The 22,939-nt window shown below is 37.6% G+C and overlaps 1 protein-coding gene across 7 annotated transcripts in view; it reads left to right on the top strand.

Annotated features, from left to right (window-relative positions):
* LOC138698185 (phosphatidylcholine:ceramide cholinephosphotransferase 2-like) overlaps window positions 1-22,939 on the top strand; it is a 582,479-nt gene that overhangs the window by 483,544 nt on the left and 75,996 nt on the right. For 6 of the 7 annotated variants that reach the window (XM_069823938.1, XM_069823935.1, XM_069823934.1 and 3 more), the window contains exon 2: window positions 5,355-5,571. In XM_069823938.1, the coding sequence (XP_069680039.1) occupies window positions 5,355-5,571 (217 nt within the window). Of the gene's footprint in view, window positions 1-1,842; window positions 2,071-5,354; window positions 5,572-22,939 lie in introns of those variants that run through there. The other variant, XM_069823939.1, reaches the window with a different exon arrangement.

Genomic DNA, 22,939 nt, shown 5'->3' with positions numbered 1-22,939 from the left:
CGATGATGGACGCAGTGTACGTTACATTGCAAAAGTTATGAATATGGCTAGAAGCACAACCCATGATGCCATAAAACGGTATAGAGAGACTCTAGAATATCCCAGAAGACCAGGTTCGGGTCGTCCAAAGCTACAAATCCAAATGAAGACAGGTATATGGTGTTGAGAGTTCTTAGGGAGCGCAACCTGCCAGCTACTAGTGTAGCCCAGCAATTTGTTAACATGCATGGACGCCCAATTTCGGCCAAAACAGTTAGAAGGAGGTTGAAAGCAAGTGGACTGATATCAAGTAGACTGCAACTGGTCCCAAACTTCTCAGGATGCATCGAGTTGAACGACTGCGTTTTGCAAATGATCACAGAGATTGGAGAAATGGACAGTGGAGCTGTGTTCTGTTCACCGATGAGTCCCGTTTCAATCTGTGCTCACCTGATGGACGTGAAAGAATTTGGAGAAGGAGGGGAGAACGATTTTCATAGTGTTGCATTTCCGAAAATGTGCCGTATGGAGGTGGTGGAGTGATGGTTTGGGCAGGAGTGTGTACGGATGCTCGTACAGAGTTGGTTTTTTGTTGAAAATGGAAGACTAACAGCTGATAGGTACATAAATGAATGTTTGGCTGATCATGTTGTGCCATTTGGCCAATTTGTAGGCGATAATTTTGTTTTAATGCATGATAATGCACGGCCGCATATTGCCCATGCTGTCGGAGATTATCTCCAAGAAGTGGGAATCCATGTTCTTCCATGGCCAGCAAGGAGTCCAGACATGAACCCAATTGAACACGTGTGGGACATGCTGGGACAGCGTGTTAAGAATAGACACCGAGACCAGAATCGTTACAAGAGTTGAGGCGAGCACTTGGCGAAGAATGGGAACTTATTCCTCAAGAAGACATTCCTAACCAAATTGAGAGCATGCCAAGACGTAAGGATGCAGTTATTCAAGCCAGAGGGGGTAATACCCGTTACTAAAAAGAGTTTTTAATGTTTAAGGCACCATAAAATGAAGAAACAGTTAGATCAAACGATGCCATAGTTATACGCCCATTGTAGTTTTTTGTAAATTTTCTCATCAGAGATTTTTTTTTTTTTTCAAATGTTGTCGTATAAGGTGCTAAATGGAACATTATTTTGTTTAAATGGGTTTTGTTTCATTTTGAAATAATTGGCAACAAAATACAAGCAAATATAGAAGTGTCCGGTATTTTTTGTCCCTGAGTGTATTATTTATCAGTACCAATCTGATACTTATGTAGGTTGTAATGGAAAATTAGGTTTACGTATTAATTAGATTATTGTATGTATTATTATTATTAATTGTAATTATTGTGTCTTAATTGTATTGTTTTAATTTTTATTGTGTGTAATTAAGTTACCACTGCCACCGGGTGTTTGCCCACTTGCAGTGTAAATAAATACGTATTTACATACAAAATCTGTCCGTTTCACTTTACTGATCGAAGAGCCCTCTTGTACTGATCCTCAAATAATACGAGTAACGTTAATAAATGCTAAACTGAAGTTCGTGTGACACATATTCTCTAATATTGCATCAATGTTATTACGGGGAGGGGAGGAAATTGGCGATGGTGATTTGTTAATTTTATTTCATGTTACGTTGTTATGGTTGGCAAGGGAAGATCGTTAAATAGTTTCAGAGGTTAGATAACTCGTGTAGTGTGTGTGGTAATGTGTTTACAGAAGTTATCAGCTTCAACTACACCACTTTTATGGCATGTTTAAGTTGCAACATTGCGATAGTGGTAAATTACAGTAAATATATGAAATTTTTTGTGAGCTTTTACTACAGTTCTGTGTCAGTTTGATATCAGCATTGAAGGTGTACGAGTGTAGTAGTAATGAGATATTTAAGCGTTATGCTCGAATTTGTTATAGTGTTTTTACTGGATGATTTTTAAGCAGAACCTGTTATGAACATTATACCTTCCGTTGTAGTATGTTGCTGTTTTATGCATGTAGTAAATGAAAAACACGAAAGGAATTAATGCGATGTTTTATATAGACGTACACATGTTTGTGAAGATTTTTGCAGAAATTCCGTGTATTGGTGAGTTGAGTTATTGAATTGCATAAATATATCTTAGAAATGTCAATGAACAAGAACTCGAAATCCGAAGCAAGATCTCAATTTAAATGACAATAAGAACTTTTTATGAGGAATTAAAATTAATTTAGTTAGAAAAGATTACCCTGCAGTTTGGGAACTTTTCTTCGTAAAGTATCTGATTAGCACTTGAATTATAAGAACAGGAAACTGTAATGCGTGTAATCGAACACTGAAATTTTGCCGTGTATTTTTAAACACTGTGTAGCCTATATGTATGAAATATTTTCAATTTCAGTATCGTTTAGGATTGACTTGCTGGAAACGTGTCTCTGTTAACTTACTGATTATTTCTATTGGAAATTTAAAATTTTAATATCATATAAATATTGTTTTGTTCAGTTTCGATTTCCATTTTATGGCCAAGTGTTATGATCTAGTTTTACATACAAAAATCGTTTAAAATATTCCAGTTTAATCCCTCACAATTTCCTAATTACAAAAGCCAAGTTCTCATATAGTAATAAATTATATGAACAGAGAGTTACGGCCAATGGTATAGCTCAGTCGACTACGGCGCTTGTCTGCGGATTTGAAGTTGCACTCGGGTGTGGGCTCGATTCCCGCTTTGGCTGATTACCTGGTTGTGTTTTTTCGGTTTTCTCCAACAGCAAGGCGAATCTCAGGTAATCTACGGCGAATACTCGGCCTCATCTCGCCATATACCACCACACTATCAGCAATCCCATCGACTCTAAATAATTATTGGATTGGAGCATAAGTTCGTAGCTTTTTTCTGTACTTTCATCTGCTCTCCATGTATCCATAGCAAGCATTTATTTATTTACACTATGAACTTATGCACCAATCCAATAGGTATCGTAACACTCCATTCCTTCAATATATTAAGTTCACTGTTGGAAGTCATTCCAGAATGGAGAGTTCAGTGTAAGGCTTGTAGCAGAATCCTCGAAAGGCATGACTACAACCTTGACTCGCAAGCTTAAGGGGGGACCGGGGGGGGGTATCGCTACATCTCGGTACGAAATACGGCTAGCCTCGCTTTCACAATAATACGTTGCGCTGTATTGGTTTTCTGTGAATGCGCTGCGTTGTTGAGTGTTAGTTTAATCAAATGCATAATTTAATAAAAAGCGTATGCGTGTTGTGTTCCATGTTAATTTTCTGTATAATGGCTCATACTGAGAGAACATTGAGGTCATTACCGTTTTCAAGGTGAACGTATGAAACAAAATGTGCTTACAAAGATAGGAGATGAACACCACATTTACATATTAAAATATTGGATGGAGGCTGGCAAAATATAAATTTTCAATTGTCATGGTATAAAAAATATCCTTGACCAACAGGGTGTACTGAGACAAATACTGTTATACCTGTATTCTGTTTGGGGGTGAAAATGAGTGATCATCATCTTCCTGGGGTCTGTGTCACAAAAAAATTTTTGATAGAAAAACCGAGAAACATCTGCTCTATATAAGCAGATTTTTTTCAGCCTGCCCAGTATTTACAGCTTAGCTTCGCCGCTGCTAGAGATTATACTGTATATGCACTATTTGTTGCACTAGAACTCGAACCAGATGTATACATTTTCATTGAATCAATTATTTTGTACGAAAACAGGATACATTTAACACAGTTTTATCTCTTCACTATTAATAAATTCTACTGCGCAAAATAACTTCTTCAAATGCACCGCGTCTGTTGTGAGGCAATGTTGCGAACTCATCGTGAAAAAATTCTAGATGAGTAAACAAATACGCTTTTTCGTGTAAAAATAGCTATATTTGCAAAACTGGATCGAAATAAAAATACACTTATAAAATGCTAGAATATGCCAAAAATTGGACATGCAAAAAATAGACTAGATTTGGATTGACATAAGCTAGAAATTGCAAAATTACCACCTACAAAATACTATGATTATCACGATTAACTCTCCGATAGTGCTGACTTTCTCACAATCCAGCAGGATCAAAGTCCTCCTACTCAAAGTTGGGATACCCTTGAAGTATTGACTGAAGTAGCCTTGCTTGCAGATGAAGTAGCCTATAAACAGAAGTGGATATTTTTTTTCTTCGCAAACTATAAAACTTGCTATTGGCCCAATTTTTACGCAGCACTTGCACAATACGTTCATAGTCCACACAACAATTTTTATAAGATCCGAAACCAGCCTGAACTGTTATAGACTATAGCTGACGATATTTATTCCCATCCTGTTAAGTTTAACTTCCCTACTGGTCAATTTGAAACATTTTACCATCCATAAGAATACCAGAGCTGAGATGAGATTATTAAGGCCACTAGCAAGATTTAAACTATAGGACCATAAGAGAAATGAAGATATACGTCAAGAACTGAATATCGAGAGTATAACAACTATAATTGAAAAATATAGAAATAAATGGTACGACCATATAACAAGAATGCCCAATGATATGATATCTTTTAGAACATGGTGTTACAGACGTACACAAGAAGATGTGTGAGAAGACCAAAGAGACGTTGGAGAGACCAGTTTGACCGATAAAATTCTGGAGGCGAAACAGGCCATCGGCCTAAACCTTGAAGTTATTGATGATGATGATGATGATGATGATGATGATGATGATGATATGATGATGAATACCAGAAGCATTATTGCATATAACGTTAAATTAAAATATTTATATTGGAACACACAATTCTCAAGTGTTACATGCACAAAATTAAACTACAGTATTTGATTATTTATTTATAATCTCAGTATGTATGTTAAGTTTAATTAAAACTTTCCTTGAAGAATGCAAACGAGAGAAATAAAGCATTCATTATAAATGAAATCTTCACTAAGGTCAGAAGGTATTTGAACAAGAATAAAATTGCTATTATTATTATTATTATTATTATTATTATTATTATTATTATTATTATTATTATTATTATTATTATGAACGTACTGTACCTTACATCAGGGCTGGGCACCGGGAGTGAATCGAAACTCTAAACGGGGACACTTAATATTCATCCGTCAAAGCATCAACGCTAGCGGTGTTCGGCGGGGAAGAAAGGTGTTGAAGAGAAGTCCTATGGCTCCCCGTGAGAGAGTAGAATTCGCTCTTGGTGTCCAGCCCTGACCTTACATAATATTTATGTAGCAATTCAATAGCGACGTAATTCTCAGTCGAACAATAATTGCTACGATTGAATGTTTTCGTGGAAAGAAGCAATGCGTGAAAAGCATGTGCGTTTCCTTTGTAGTAACATGATTATATTTATTTCAGGATGGTGTTGGACCCCAAGAGCAACAGCCACAATGACTACGGCAGTATCCAGAGCCACAGCAACGGAATCAACGGAGGCCCACGTCACTTGCACCATGCTATAGACATCCCTGGCGCAGCCCACCAGTCCTGCAGTGATGACCCAGGACTGCATAGCGACAACGAGAGCGTGCGTCTGACTCACGATATGACCCAGTCCGACCTCTACCAGCGACAGGTCAGTCCAGTAAATTGGCATGAGTAATAAGGTCAAATAGCCACCACAGTATATCTGTTATGTTGGTGTAATAATAATGTCTTCTTGTTTTATGGAGTGTACACAGCATAAATTGTTCTTCAATAAAACATAATTTGATAAAATGAAGGATTTGTGGAGCGGAGAAAAATTCTCTCTGGCACCGGAATTCGAACGCGGGTTTTAGCTCTACGTGCTGACGCTCTATCCACTAAGCCACATAGGATTCCAATTCCGATGCCGGATTGAATCCTCTCAGATTAAGCTCCACCTCTTAGTTTCCCTCTAGTGGCCAACCCTCATGCACTGTGTCACAGATGTGTGACCGTGGCACAATGTCTAGCATATTAATGTGCATAGTGCACTCATTATGAGTGACTAAGTGGTCGGGATCCGACGGAATGAGCGCGGTCTTAAGTCACAAAGTGATTATATACGCATATCATATTATTTTGATGTACCGAAATACATATATTTCCGTGCAGGAATAATGCTTTGTCATATGATGAAGGATCGGTGGAGCGGAGAAAACCACGTCTTAGTGTCTCTTTAGTGGTGGCCAACCCTCATGCACTGTGTCAGAGATGTGTGACCGTGGCACAATGTCTAACATACTAATGTGCAGAGGTGCACTTATTATGAGTGACTAAGTGGCCGGGATCCGACGGAATGAGCGCCGTCTTAAATCACAAAGTGATTATATACGCATGTATTATTGCGATGTATCGAAGTACATATGATATTTCCATGCAGGAATTCTGCGTTATCATATGATGAAGCATCCTTCATAATATGTACGTACTTCGGTACATCGCAGTAATATAATTTGATAAACCGGTTTTAAGACCAGATATTCGAAATGTTGGGAGCTCTTTCAAAATTGTGATGAATAATAAAATAATAGAGCAAGTGTCATGTAACTATTTAGGGAATGTTATATCAAATTCAGGAATTGAAGTACCTACTGTACTACGAAAGCGTGTGTGACTTTGACCTAGAAAATCGAGCGCTAGTGCAGTACTTATCACCTACCAGCTGGGGCGTGGGAGTGCCAAGCTACTTGGAACTGGAGTACGATTCTCATGATTGTAGCAGTACTGTGTTGCCACATCTGATGAAATCATCGTAAAGGATGGTGAAAACTATGTTACGTCGACCACTAATCGAGAGTAGGTGACAACACTGGAGACACCGAAGAGAAATTCAATAAGCTAATAATGACGAGTTGGGACTTGGTGGCTGGTTGAAAGGTCGGTCAGATGATATCAGTGGATCTGCAGTAGTGGTTCGCATATTTTCCGCGTCGTAGGAAGTTTTGGCGCATAAGTAGAACAGAAACTACATAAATATAATGCGGTAAATTGAATTCTAAGAAGACATTTCGAGAAGCAAATTTTAATAGAAATTCAAGTCAGATTACATAATATTAAAGCATAACAAATGCTAAAATTTGGCAGTTAAACATGGGTTATAAAGCAAAGAAAGAATCTAGAATACAGGCAGCTCAGATGAAATTTCTGAGGTCAGTTTTAGGATTTACAAGATCAAACCACCAGAGGAATAAATATACTAGGGCTGGATAAAAGTAATGGCAACAGTTCGATATTTCTGACATGGCTCTATTCACAGGGTATAACATTTACATACCTTCTATATAGTCGCCCCCTTTATTTATTACCTTTTGCCAAATGTTTGGAAGGCGTCGTAAACCATCAGCGCGTCCATCTTTGTTGATGTTCCGTATTGACCGCCCTATAGCACGGATGAGTTCATCTCTGGTATTGTACCGGGTCCCTAGCAGTGGTTCTTTCACTTTGGTGAAAACATCGTAATCGCATGGACTCATATCGGGTGAGTACGGTGGATGTTCCAGAATCTCCCATTGCCAGCGGCGCAAGAGGTCCTTGACAGCAGCAGCGATGTGACTCCTTGCATTATCATGAAGAATGATGAGATTCTGTATCACCAAGTGTCGTCGTTTTCTCCTGAGGGCTGGACGAAGGTGGTGCTGCAGGAACCTGCAATAGTAGTCCGCGTTTGCCGTCTGCCTTGGAGGTACAGCGTGGTGCAGTATTATCCCATCAATGTCATACGCCACAATGAACATAAAGAGCGCACTTTCTTCGGACGAGAAGAATCTGGATGCTTCCATTCATTTGATTGACGTTTCAAGTTTGGTTGGTTCGTATGAGCGAGCCCAGGTTTCATCCATAACGACACGATTCGTCCAAGAAAGTCGTCATCTTTCCTTTGGTACCGGTCCAACAAGGCCTGTGCGACTGCATAGCGGTGCCATTGTTAAACCTCGGAAATTTCATGGGGTATCCAACGCCCTGTAATTTTGCGGTAACCCAGAATGTCTTGCAGAATGTGGAGCACAGTTTTGTGATACACTCCGACTTCCGCTGCTAACTCCCTCACAGTCCATCGGCGATCAGCATCCAACAGGGAAGCAAGGAGTTGAACTGTGTTGTCCTCCACGCGGGGTCGTCCTGTACGGAGGTTGTCCTGAACAGCATCCCTGCCTACCCGGAACGCTTTAACCCATCGTGCCACTGTGCAGTATGGCAACTCTGCATCGCCACATGCTTCACGCAGTCACTGAAAACATTCTTGTGCACTACGACCTCGTGTCATTTCAATTTTGATCCAGGAACGTTGCTCTAGTTTTGTAAACGTGGTCTTAGGGCGCTCGCACTATCCCTATGAAAGTCAACGTTCTACACACTGCAGTAGATTGACAGAGTACTGTCGCCGCTGGCTGCACTAACTCATCTAACAGTCGTTGTTCATGTCCACACAGCTGGCAGCTCTCGAACGCACCATCGTCACGTGACAGCAGTGTTGCCATAATGTTTTATCCAACCTATGTATTAGAGCAAAATAGTAGAATACAGTGGGAAATGGAAACAATATGTTGAAAAAATGCAAAATTCCCCTTATCCACAGGCAGCTCTATCGTACAGACCAATAGGACGAAGAGATCAGGAAAGACCACAAACAAGATGGTTAGAACGATGAACGGAAACAGACAAAAGTGTCTGAACCGAAAAATCAGCGGCAGAAGAAGAAGAAGAAGAAGAAGAAGAAGAAGAAGAAGAAGAAGTAGTTGGGAGCTCTTTTTTTTTGTCAGTTATAATGCAGGAACATCCAACGTTTCGGAGCTTGATATCGGGAAGGAAAGGAACACCGACTAGTTAAATTCTTTATCAAGCAGAGCTGTTCTTTAGTTTGAAGGTTTTGCATTGCTTCCGTATATTGCTACCTATTGTGGGGAGGTAGAGTTCTGAGGATGCGACGCTTTAGTCAGTGAAACTTCTGAGCATACATTGTAACATATTGATCAGCCTAAAGCGCTTTCAAGACTACTACCACAGTCTACTATATACAGTCACGATGCTGGAGTTTATGAGGGAACTAGGAACAATAGACTGTGCAGGTACTATTTCGCATTGTCTGCAATGAGACGATAGTAGCGATCCTAGTGGTTAGCAACTATCTATGGATGCATATTTACTACCTATTGATCTTCGTGACTGTATACAGTGATGGACAGAAGTATTCGTATGAACCCTTAATCGATATTAAATTCAACATTCTGACGAAATAAATGTTATAATTGTATTCATTTTTCTTTTTATCATAACATAATTTCCTATTGTTAGTGTTTACACGGAGAAATCGATGTCGAACTGAATATAAAGAGATTGGCAACCGTTTGAACCATAATATGCTAGGACAGAAGTTTTCGAATATTGCAGTCGTGGAGACAAACTACACGGTAAGCATCTGTGTATACCCTCACTAGTGCTTCAAACCTCATCTTTTGATGCAGTCGATAGACTAATGAGTCACAATGTTCTCCTAATACGCAAAGTTGTAACACGTGCTAGTATAATGGGACAACTATTGAAGAAAGAAAAAAAATTATATATTTACACAAACAACAAAAGACGAATGTCGAAATTGCTAAGGCTGTCAACAGAAGCTGTTCTGCAGTGTATAGTTTTATAAAAAATGTTAGAAAACGGAAGACATTAATAAATAGAGAGCGCACAGGTCGCCGACGAAAGCTAACCAACATGGAAGAAAGAGAGGTTATTAAGACAGTGAAGAAAAACCAAAGGTAAGTGCATCTGAAATAGCAGCTAATTTACAGGACGATTTTGGTACAATTGTTCATCCTAAAACGGTAACCAGAACTCTTCAACGGGCCGGGTACAATACCAGGGTGCCGAGGAGAAATCTGTGTATAAGCAAGGTAAATAAAAAGAAGAGATTTCTGTTCGCAAATGAATTTGTCGGCAAAGATTTAGGGTTCTGGAACAAGGTTATATTTCCAGATGAAAGTAAATTTAATATATTCAATTCTGATGGGCAACTTTTGGTCTGGAGAAAACCGAACACAGAATTGGACCAGAAGAATATTCTATCAACAGTTAAACATGGAGGTTGGAGTGCATGCCGGCCACTGGTGTAGAAGAACTAGTATCTATTGACAATTTAACAATGGAAAAGTTCAAGTATAAGCAGATATTTTACAATTATAAGAAGAGTGCAGATAAACTTGGTCTTTCAGGGGATTATCATTTTCAACAAGATAATGATCCAAAACATACCGCAGAAATTGTTCGTTTGTGGATTGTATACTTTGCACACTCCACCCCAATCCCCTGACTTGAATCCAATCGAACTCTTGTGGTCTGAACTGGAGGAACGAGTCTGGAAACATCGAATATCCAACAAGAATCATATCAAACAGAAACTTCTAGAGGAATGGCATCAAATAGGGCAGAATATCACTGAAAAATTAGTTTCTTTCATGCCTGCACGATTGAAAGAAGTTATTCACAGGGGAGGGTGGGCAAATAAGTACTAAAGTTTGTTTTGTTTGTATTTTGTGTCTATTTCGAATACTTTTGTCCAAGCTTCTTGTAACCGAATCGTACAATGTTTTTTTTATTTTATTGAAGAGTTGATGAATTGATTCTTTTCTCTATACATTTATAGCATATGATAATACAATTATTTATTTTCACAAGCATTCTCTTTTCTCTTCATTACGTTCCCACCTACAAGTAATTAAAAAACTAATCATTACTTTTCCGAATACTTTTGTCCATCACTGTATACTAGACAGACTGTGCTACTACTCATCAGTTTCTAGCACCTGCAAAAGTAGTCACGTTACAACACTGAGACACTCTGCAATGAGACGATAGTAGCGATCCTAGTGGTTAGCAACTATCTATGGATGCATATTTACTACCTATTGATCTTCATGACTATATATACTCATCAGTTTCTAGCACCTGCAAAAGAAGTCACGTTACAACACTGATGGAATCGCATGAAGTAATTGTTGCAGCTGTACTTCCATTTAGCGGTCGTTACCAAAAAATTTATTTTCGACAGTGGAGAGCCTGGTGTTTGTTCTCTTTCAGTGTTGCCATTTCATAACATGGAAATGGCTAATCTCATATGTAGGCTACGTGATCAGAGGTGAAACCCATAAAAAGTTATCGAGTTTGAAAAGTAGTTTCCAGCACACCTTTAGGCCTATATTGGCGTAAACGATTAGCCTCTTTTTAAATAGAAAACCTGACCTTTAAAAAAAACGACGATGTCACCTATTCTGACTACACATCAGTTGCAGCTTGTACTCTCATGCTCAGAAATGGCCGGAAAATGTAAACAGATCACTTGCGCTCCAAGCCTATTGTTCGAGACAACAAGCGCGAGGTTCTGCTGATAAGTAAACACGGCATGCCCAGTGGCGAACTGTGGGAAAGAGTTTGGTCTTTGTGTACAGTATTACTTTTTTTGTACGGAAATACAATAAAAGCTCTACAAAAAAAAAAAAAAAACAAATTAATCAAGTTGAACGACGTGGAGTAATCAGTGCAGTGACGGATACACATTCAGAGTCAACTCTAGGAAGATTAAATCTCTGTTGTATTCATTCATCCATTCATTCATTCATTCATTATCTGTAGCTTTAAAGAGGCGTTCGTTCAGTTTTCTTTGTTTTTAACACACTTATAAAAATATGTTTATGTCATTAATAGTAGTCGTATAAAGTATATCTATATGAGAAGGGCTATTAGCAAAAAGGAGGAATGTCCATTTTTATTGCTTTTGAGATATTAAGGTTTTAAAGTTTAAATCTTTTGTACTTTTTTTTATAAAATGAGTTTTTATTTTTTAATTTATTTTCAGCTTATAAGTTTATCAAATATACATATCTGGAACAGTATATTATAGCCTTGATACACATTCCGTATTAGTTAAATAAAAAATAGAACCCAAACTCACATTTTGTTATGTTAAAAATGGGAAATGTCCGTATATACTGCATTATTGAAGAGTGAATATTGTTTAATTGTTAGAAATCAGATTAACTATATAAACTTAGCATGGAATGAAATTAATTTTCTTATCAATTCTGCAATGCTTGGGAAAAGTGGTATAAGTCAATTTCCACAATTTTTTTATTAGTTTATTGACAACTTACGCAACATCTGATCTCTTGGGAAAAGAGACATAAGTATTTCTCCCATTAGAATAATTCATACAGAAAAAAATCAAATTGACATTAACTAGTATGAAGACAGTTTTTTTCCTTCTAATGTAAAAATTGACATTTTTGACTTGTGCCACTTTTCCCGAGCACTACAGAATTAATATCACATTTTCACACCGATCAATCCTTTCTCGGCAATTTCTCATAGAATCCTCTTGCTTCCTCTCCACAGAATTGTTTAAGTTGTTGAAGATCCTTGTACTTCTCCTTTGAAACTGGTAATGGACCTAAAAAAGAAGAACAGAACGGAATATTAAGAACATGAAATGTTTGCAATAACTATTCTCGTTTTTATTTCAATAAAACATTTTCACTTACCTTTGTATGTTTTTTCTGGTAAGATGAATTCTCTGCAATGTGAAGAAGCAACTTGTGGTAGCGATCCAGGGGTGTTCACTACACTCTCCTCCCATGCTCCATTATAGGTGGTCCTATACTTCAGAAATCTAGGATGTGATCGGTCTGCAACAATTTCCTTCACTGGTCGTGTTGCGAAGGGACACTTGCGAAGATATTTCTTCTCCAGAAGTGCTGACCAGTTTCGATCAAGGCTTTGGTCCACCTGTGTTACTGTGAAAGGACAAGGTTTTTGTCTTGCTGATTGTAGTTCCTGGATCCAGTCGTCTGGCAGTTCAGCTCTTTTGTGCTGATTAACTAGCCCAAAATTTTTATCGCACTCTTAAGTACGAGTGACCAGATATTGGGTAAGTTATTTTGATTCAGTGCAATCTGTGAGTGTGATGCACAATGTAATGCATTAGTCTAAAAACAGTCCAATTCTTGTTCTGGTCACAAGCTGAATCACAAAATATCTCAAGATATCGAACATTTTGATTCATATGGCACATGATGAAGTGATGCAAAAATGAACATACTTCATTTGCACCTTTATTAGCAATGGTTTCGTCATAAGCATAAAAAAATGACTCTTTAGTTGATAGAACGTGAATGTTAAAACTGTAAAATCCAAGCTGTCTGCGATAATATACATCATTCGACGTAACATTAGATAGATTCAAATTTTTTTTGATAGTCCATAGCTATTGCCTCCCGTTCCGAACATTTTTCACTGTTTATTCGAGCTGCTCTTTTCCTTGTATAGAAAACATCGGCCTTCAATTTATGGATTCTGTTGGCTGTGGTAAGATCCTGTATTTTCTTCTCAACTAATTTATGTTCATTATCAGACACTGGAACATTAAGTAATTTTTTCTTCAGAGATTCAACTTCTGTTACAAATTAATCACATACACTACAGGTGTCAGTTCTGGGATAACCAAACTTTATGTTAAATTTTTCATTAAATATTGCAATAAACTTCTGATAAGAAACATTCAGATTTGGATACCGCTCTCTGAAGTGATTATGCATCTTAGTGACATTCAAATCCTCTGGGAGATATATGGGTTTGGAATCATGTAAACTATGACTCTGTCTCCCTTTATATGACGAAATATGATCACACACAGCTTTCAACGTATCCTCGCTTACCTTCTGTTTTTGTGGCTACCTCGGCGATCTTTGGGTGAGACTCCTTCTTTCAAGTACCTCTGAATTACTTCTCGCCTCTTCTTGGTAATTCCATGCACAGACACAAAAGCTTTGCTGCATACAGGGACTTCAATCACTGCATCCTTCCTCTTAACCCGTACCTTGTAACCATAAGAATTGTCGTGAAATGTAGCATCTTCCTCAGGTTTCCTGGGTCTTCTGCGTTTTATTGAGTTTACTATAATAAGTCCACTAAGATACGAATTTTGTTCATTGTGTGTTAACTTGTTGAAATTTTTAATAATCTGTTCTCTGTCAACTTTCGGTATAACTTGAAAGCACTTATATCTTACACATTTACAATCCTCACCAGTCTCATTGCTCTGAGCTAGGAGTTTTTTTTTTTTTAACATCAGTTAATCTACCCAGTCTAGGTCGTTTCTTGGCCTGTGTAAGTTTTGCCTGGCTTTCCTCACTACTGGAAGACATTTTTCACAAACTTCTACGTTGAAATTTAATAGCTCTGTAATACTGTGTAACTTACATTTAAACATTAAGTCAAACTCCACGGTCATTTAAACGAAACAAAATAATGTGTACATTGTTGAAGTATCTGGAAAGAATAATTAGCTCAATTATAATTACAAGATTGCAACATTTACAACATATCGTATATCAATGGACATTCTTCCTTCTTCAGTATAAACCTTTGGACATTCCCCCTTCTTTTAAAAATGTAGAAAAACAACAAGACCTGATATATTTGTAACCGTGCACGTTATTGCTTGGAAACGTTAGTGAAACAAAGTACATCGAATAAAGAAACGGATGGTGCTAATATCTCAATTTTTGACAAAAGTGGACATTCCCCCTTATTGCTAATAGCCCTTATTATTATCAGGTGTTTCAGACCACCCGTATCAGCCTTTTTTTCTCGAAAACTATGTGATACTGATTGTTCATAAATAAATTTGATAACCAAAACCTATGTAAAGAATCGATTGATGGTAGTACCATTTCCCGTAACAAACCGGAAGTAGGGGTACCTGTGGTCAACTTCTAAATTTCAAATGAGAACATGGGTCATTGAAGGTACCATTGGAAATACTTTTAAAAAGAAACAACTTTTACTGAAACTTTTTTTCTAACTTTTATTGCTTACTCACAAAGCAACAAAAATGATATCTTCTGAGAAATGCTGTCTGTTGTTTATGTAAATACCATTTTCATAGTAAGTGTTCAAAATGTACGCCAGCCTATGCTAAACAATGTTCTGATCACCTCCTGACATCCGTGATTGCACTTCACAGCTGAGAGACGCACAGCCTTTTATAATTCTTTGTTTCATGTATTCTCTAGTTGTTGGACGCATCTGGTAGACGATGTCTTTAATTCTCCCCCACAAGAAGGCTTGCCATTTGACTCAGGATTGCACCTTAATACAGTGTTTAGAATTCTGAAAGACAAGAAATTTCAATCATACCATATTATTGTCCACACCTGTGGAGTAACGGTTAGCGCGTCTGGCCGGAAAGCCAGATGGCCTGGGTTCGATTCCCGGTCGAGGCAAGTTACCTGGTTGAGTTGTGTTGAGGGCGGCGGTGGTACGATCATCCACTCCTCTTTATCTTTCTTATATTGGCTGCTTTCGCCAGGTGGACGGCACATTGGAAGGATTGGATGTGCGCAGTGGAAGACTTTTAGAAATGAATAGTGTGAATTTGTAAAACAAATATAATTAACAATAATAAGTAACAATGTACATAAATGGAAAATGAAATAACAATAAATATGAAATAGGTGAGTGAAAATAGGACAAACTAATCTGAAATGATATCCCCAGGATATGTAAATCATGGAAGTATCACAAGGCTGAGGCCAACACACTTATAAGTGATTATACCATCAAATGTGGCCGTCTCTCGACAATCAGTGACTAACCTATTAACCATATGTTCATGAACCACTCTCTAAATATATATATATATATATATATATATATATATATATATATATATATATATATAAACTATCTGAGTATGAATCTGAACACAACACCCAGCCAGCACATTAACTTAATACATGATCCATTCGACCATAGATACCACTCAATCTGAGTAACCAAACTATAAATACATGTGCACTCAATAAGAGAGAAACTCTACCCAGCATAAGGCATTACATGACTGATCACTATACATTACCCATTGCACATATTGCTCACATAAACTGTGCAAATTGTACTAACACAAATCTCTGCACTTTACAAAATGAACACCCAACGGAGAGAGAGAGAGAGAGATGGAAACAGATACACGTAATAAGTAACGGACGATAATTCCAATCTCAAGGATCGTTTAAATAGCAACAAACTCGACGCATATGATAACAAAATAGCGGCGAAGGAAACCAATAATCAAATGGAGCAGGGAAAACACTAAAACAATATGTGAGACCGTAACCGCTGCTCTATCACTCTAACCGTCTCGGAACATGAACTCACGTTTCAAATCATATCTCATTACATAATTCCCAAAGCCATTTACCTCAAACACACACACACACACACACACACACACACACACATATATATATATATATATATATATATATATATCACAAATATGTTACTCGATGCAAATACTAAAACTTGCCCCCAAGACGTATCACTAGCAAGCGATGTTTCGAACTACGATCCACTAAAATCCCAAACACACACGACGCAATTTAACTACTCCACTGATCTATCTCCAACACATACAAAAGCCGAGTCACGTTATCTATATCTGCCGCGTACCAAAATGCTAAGTCTTGTAAAATGTTTCTGCCGCGTACGAGAGCTTGAATCTGAGCCAACTGTTTCCGTGTATCTCCCGCGTACGAGAGGCTAAGTCTTGTTAAGTGTATCTGCCGCGTACCGGAACCCGAGTGACGTTCCGTATATCTCCCTTAAATCAGGTAAACTCTCTCCCCCTCTATCCTCGTGAGACGTAATGAACCGGCCAATAGGGTTATTTGGAAAGAACAAATGAAGGAATTGATAGCGCTATCTATACTGTGACGTCTGAGAGCGCTCTGACGGATGAAGTGACGTACTAGGTGAACGGCCGTGGTCGTGGGCACGGCAGAGTTGGTTGAGTTTTTTCCCCGAGGTTTTCCCTCAGTCCAATATGAACAAATGCTGGGTAACTTTCGGTGCTGAACCCCGGACTCATTTCACCGGCATTATCACCTTCATCTCATTCAGACTCTAAATAACCAAAGGTGTCGTCTCATTCAGACGCTAAATAACCTAAGATGTTGATAAAGCGTCGTAAAATAACCTACTAAAAATTAATGGTGGAGTTAACACGCGTAATTGCAGACTTTTTTTTTGTCGGAAAACGAACCTCAGACTTTAATTCAACAAGATCTTCATGATTAAAAAGTTACAGTATGGTGTGGTTACACTTCACAATTCATAATTGGCCCATATTTCTTCTAAGAAGGCAATAATGGAATGAGACAGACTGTTACAGTAAACGGGGAGCGCTGCTACAGCATGCTACAGAACTTCATCATCCTTAGACTGAGGAATCACGATATGCAAAACATAATCTTCATGCAAGATGGCGCTCCACCCCACATCTTTATCCCTGCAAAACAATTAATTACACAGATGTTTGGCGATCGTGTCATCAGTAGGCACTTTCCAACAGTGTGTCCTCCGCGATCTCCAGATCTCAATCCGGCCGACTTTTGGTTGTGGGGTTACCTTAAAGAACGAGTTTCCCTGATACATTCAACAACCCTACCGCAACTGAAAGATGCCATCTCGCAAGAAATTGCCAGTATTACAAGATATTACCTATCTGCAAAATGTTGTGCATGGTGTCGCAGACAGAATGCTGTACATTGAACAAGAGAACGGCGGACATCTTCCCAATGTTTTGTAAATCCCGTTGTTTGCCCAAACTGTGATGTTTTTTTGTTTTTTCCCTATCTCAAATATTATAATATTTATAGCGGTTTAATGTTTGAACTGACTTTTGAAATACCCTATATATCAGCAAGGAAGGTCAGGCTAAGAAGCAAAAGAGAATTGGAAAATATGTTTCCCATATTTCGATTTCTCGTCTTGTAGGTAGTGGTACAATAGAAGTTTGACGATATCCAATGGTTTTGAGTAAAACTATCTTTTTCTTATAGCACACATTGAATTGAAGTTTTAGTCACTTACTGCTAATACAGTAGATACTAAAACACGCCCTACTAACTTATTAATATATCTACATTGTTATGGGCATAGGGCTTATACTAAACTTCACTGTTTTCGATTTTGACTCGGATTTTTCGAACACTCTGAACCAGTTAAAACGATTCAATCTTAAAAGACATTATACGTTGTATCATAGTAAAGACTATGCTGAAATCACAGGTGAACAACATGCCGTACAATTAGATCAACTTAAGGCAGCACTGACAACACAGAACGTAAGAGTAAGAACTTAATCTACATCTCCGTTAGGTGTAATTTCATTGAAGTATGAATCATATTGTTGTGACCCTCTACTTAATATAATAATTTTATTTATTTACTTATTTTTAGTCATTCATTATTCATTAATTTTTTTCATTCATTCATCCATTCACTGATGCACTTACGTATTTATGAATTTATTTATTTATGTATTTATTTTGGCAGAGTAAGGCCATGTGACATATGCATACAAGTAATAATAACAGTAGTAATCAGTTACGTAATATTTAATGTAGAGTATTTTATACCGTCAAAAATTATTTTTGATTGCATAGCGCGTTTATGAAAAATAAGTTTCTCGTCTATGACTGTAATTAAAACAAAAGCAAGAAATATCCTTAAAAATTGATAATATCAGTGTGTGTGTATCGAACACACAGTTCAGATTTTAGAAGCTAATTTCTGGGGGGGGGGGACATCCACATTTATGACCTTAATTATTTTTCACTTTTAACCTCTGAAACATTTTTTTATTATATGTTTATGTTTCTAAATACAATATAAATGTATGTTTTTAAACATATGAACCCAGTTATATCGTTGAAATTGGCACGGTTCATAAAATTGATGACATTTTGTTTGCATTATCGAGTAGATGTCGTCTGTTCAGGTTTCATACAATCTACTTAACAAGAAATCGGATCACTGATTGTTGTTTAATCGCACATTGTCTTTTGATGTGAATAATTCGTCTTTAAAATCAGACCGAGTTATAGGGTACCAGGACGGTAACGGCATTCCTTTGAGTTTCTTCCGGAAAATGCTAACAAATTGTTGTTTAAAATTGTGCAAATTTAATTGCATATCCGCGAAAAGAAACAGTACTTGCCATAGCATACGGCACGTACTAAATTTCCGTCAGTTTTTAATACACTGTAATGATTCCAGGTTTATTTTTTTAAGTGAAGTCGATTAGAAATCAAGTTTCCTTCAATATCCGCCGATTTTATCTCTGGCTATTATGTTAATATCTTGGCCTTGCAAATTGCTGTTCAAAGTACTTCACAGTGATAAGGTAGATCATTATATTCATTATCAAGTTCGTCAAGGAGAGTCTTATAACACACTAAACGTTTTGCAACATCATCCACTTTATCTATTCATCTCTGAATGACAAAATGTAAGACCTCTGTTTAGTACCGCTTCTACTTGGCTGAGACATCGTTGCAGTGGCGGCTCGCATTAAGGGGCACATGCCCCTCCATTCATTTTATTTTTCCACAAAAAATAAAGCAATTTTTGCTTAAAATTATCGGCTCAAAACTTAGTGATTTAAGAGTTTCCATTCAGGCATAAACATACTGTGAAATGTGAATGCTTTCAGCTATGGCGAGCGATTGGAATCGTGGAATCATATGGCTCGGGCTCCATAGTTGTAGTGCCCATCCGTCCACACCTGTGGAGTAACGGTTAGCGCGTCTGGCCGCGAAACCAGGTGACCCGGGTTCGATTCCCGGTCGGGGCAAGTTACCTGGTTGAGGTTTTTCCGGGGGTTTCCCTCAACCCAATATGAGCAGATACTGGGTAACTTTCGGTGCTGGACCCCGGACTCATTTCACCGGCATTATCACCTTCATCTCATTCAGACACTAAATAATCTAAGATGTTGATAAAGCGTCGTAAAATAACCTACTAAAATAAAAAAAAAATAGTGCCCAGCCCTTGCACGTGCGCACAAATAACTCAGAGTTCCAAGTGCAAGAAGAGCGGTGTGAGGTGATGGATGCGGGGTCGAAAAGATGAGAAGGGAAGCGTCGGCCAGGGCTCAGTCATTCGCGTGGTCATCCTGTGCACATGCGCAAATGGTTTTAACTCCTTCAGGCCTGATGTACATTATAGTGTACATTGTTTCTTTTTTGGAATGTCTTCGATACCTTTAAATATTTTGAAAAATTCAATGTGATAGAAATGGAGAATATTATTTTTGAAACTTTTCTATACCTGAATTAAAAATAAAATTTAACATTTTGGGGCTAAAAGGGTCAAAATTGTCCCCAAATTTTGATTTCCTGTGAAGACTTGATTTGGGAATTTTGGATCCCCAGAATGATTATGTGACCAGTTTTTTTTCATCTTTGTTTAATATAAATTCAGGACTGAAAGGGTTAATATGATGGTAACACTACCATGGCCCGAACAACCAATTGAGTTGCCAGCTTAGCTATTTCGTAGCTAGACCTAGCTTTTTTTAGATTAGCTACTGTAATTGCTATATTTCATATCAGAGGCAATGCTTAACTATGTTTTCCGATTAATTTAGCTATTAAAATTAAACCGTTTAACATTGTTAGTATAGAAGTTTAGCTATATTGAAAATTATGGTAGGCTACTTTCTTTTTATTATGAGTGTTGGCAACATTGACAACCGTGCGAAATACATGTTCTCGGTTCCCGCGTTTGTATTTATTAGCGGCAGTAATAAAATTCTGAGTGTTATTAAATAATTCTCTTCCTTTTAATTTTAAGTGTGAAGTTAGTTACATTGGTCTTCATTGAGTACTTGTGTACTTGTTTATATCAATATGAATAAAGTTAGTGAACTAATTGGAAGGCAGATTTCGACTGCATAGTTCGCGCGAAGAAAGACTGACAGCATTAGCAATGCTTTCAATTGAGAGTAAAATGGTGCGTTTGATTCCTAACTTCAACCAGCGAGTTATCGAAGTATTTGCTCGAGCTAAGGACTGAAGAATAGACTTCATCTATAAATAGAAAGGTTAGTAAGCTTATATAATGCATTCTTTATATTTACATTTTGCTATTGAAATGTTCATCAATTATTCAGTATGACAAGACTATGTTCGTGTTGTGATGAACTTATGGGTTCAATTAATCCAATATTAGTGTTTTAAGTTGTGCCCCGCCAAATAATTTGGTCATGATCCGCCACTGCATCGTTGTAAGGTATATTGATGTTGTTCCAAGTTCACCACTGATTATGTATGAATCCGCAAGCAAGCAGCATGGCGTCATAATCGTCTGCCAGTGAGGTGCGCTCGCTGCCCCTAAGGATGCTCTTTGCCAATAAACACGATTCTGCACGGGACTGTGTAGATTATATTTTTGTTGATGCTGAAGCAGTACCACCTAGATAGAAGACCTAAGCAAGCAATGGTTTGCACTGGACTATACAGTCAGTTTCACGTTTTTTAAAGTGAATTACTTAATATACTTTAATAAAAATGTTACTCAAACAATGCTGCTGCCTGATTAATCTATGACTTATACAGAGTGTTTCCAAGGTGGTGTTACAAACTTTCAGGGATGATGGCGAAGGGCACATGTATCAATTTGAGATAAGGAACCCTGGTCCGGAAATGACAGAGTCAAAAGTTACAAGTTGTGTGGAAATGAAATAATTTTATTCCTCTGTACACCTTATTTATGTATACTTATCTGTACATCTTACACATACTGTATTTATCTGACGTTGTTTACGTTGTCTACTTACAGTATTCCATTCAGTGCGCTGTCTGAGGGATGGGGACAGGAAACTACACTAAAGCAATGCAGATAGCGTAATGTGTAACGGACATGGTCGGTCCTGATATGCATGTCTGTAGACAGCAGTGTATGTGTACAAGTTGCAGTGTCCAGTCGATCAGGCCTAGTGAAATGGAGTACACGTGAGCGGAATAAGCAGACCTGATTTTCGAATACGGGTGAGCCAATGGGAACAGTAGACAAACTCACAGATTGTATCTGGGCAAGTACCCACGTAGGAGACATCCGGCCCATACCATTTTTCCACGACTGTTCCAAAAGTTACGGATAGGAGGGCACGAGGTGCCAAATTACAATTCATTTCCATACAACTATTTTTGCTTATAACTTTCGACTCGGTTATTTCCGGACCATGGTTCCTTATCTCAAATTGATACATGTGCCCTTCGCCATCATCCCTGAAAGTTTGTAACATCACCTCGGAAACACTCCGTATATTTACAATAGAAATATCTGCTGGAGCTTAATACAAATTAACAACATATGAATAAAACTCAGTATTGTAATACTAATTTTCTGTTTATTTTATGAACACAAAACTAACCTTTTTATAGTTTGCTTCCATGCATTCTTACAAAATTAAAAATCACAACATTTGCATATCTGCCTTAATATTATTAACTCCGGTACTTTAAGATTATGATAATTATATCTTCTTTAAGAAGTGTTAGAAAATCACCTTCACACACAATTAATTAGTAGAATAAATCCGACTTTCACAATTTATATTCACATTTCAATAACCCAACAGTTGGGGACACAACATTTAAATACAAAACTGTTATTTGTTCACACGAAAATAGTACTAGGCAAAAAAACTCAATTCATCGCCTAAATCCTTTACATTCACTCCATTATAACAACATTTCCGCATTACAGCCGTAACAATATTCTACGTAGACGGCTGTATTTGATTTCACGACAGCAGCGCTTTGGTCTTTCTATCTGAAGGTGGTGTTGGTTAAAGGCATCTGTAAACAAGAATCAGTGAGACTTTCCTATTGTGCTTTTCGCATTTAGCTCACTAAAATAGATCAGATTCGATTTGGTTTTATTTCCATTACGTACAATTCATTAAAATCTGTTGTACTATTCGGCACTATTATTCAAAAGACATAGGTCTACTTAATAAAAAGATAAACGTTCCTGTATACAATACGAGAGGCAAGATCTGTCCTGTGACCTTATCATGTGTCGTGGTTGTATCACCAAAGAGTGTGGAGGGAGAACATAGGTTTTAATTTCAGATGAAC

This window comes from Periplaneta americana, chromosome 4, assembly GCF_040183065.1.
Source record: "Periplaneta americana isolate PAMFEO1 chromosome 4, P.americana_PAMFEO1_priV1, whole genome shotgun sequence".
Lineage (NCBI taxonomy): Eukaryota > Metazoa > Arthropoda > Insecta > Blattodea > Blattidae > Periplaneta > Periplaneta americana.
This window is presented reverse-complemented; position numbering and strand designations above follow the sequence as displayed.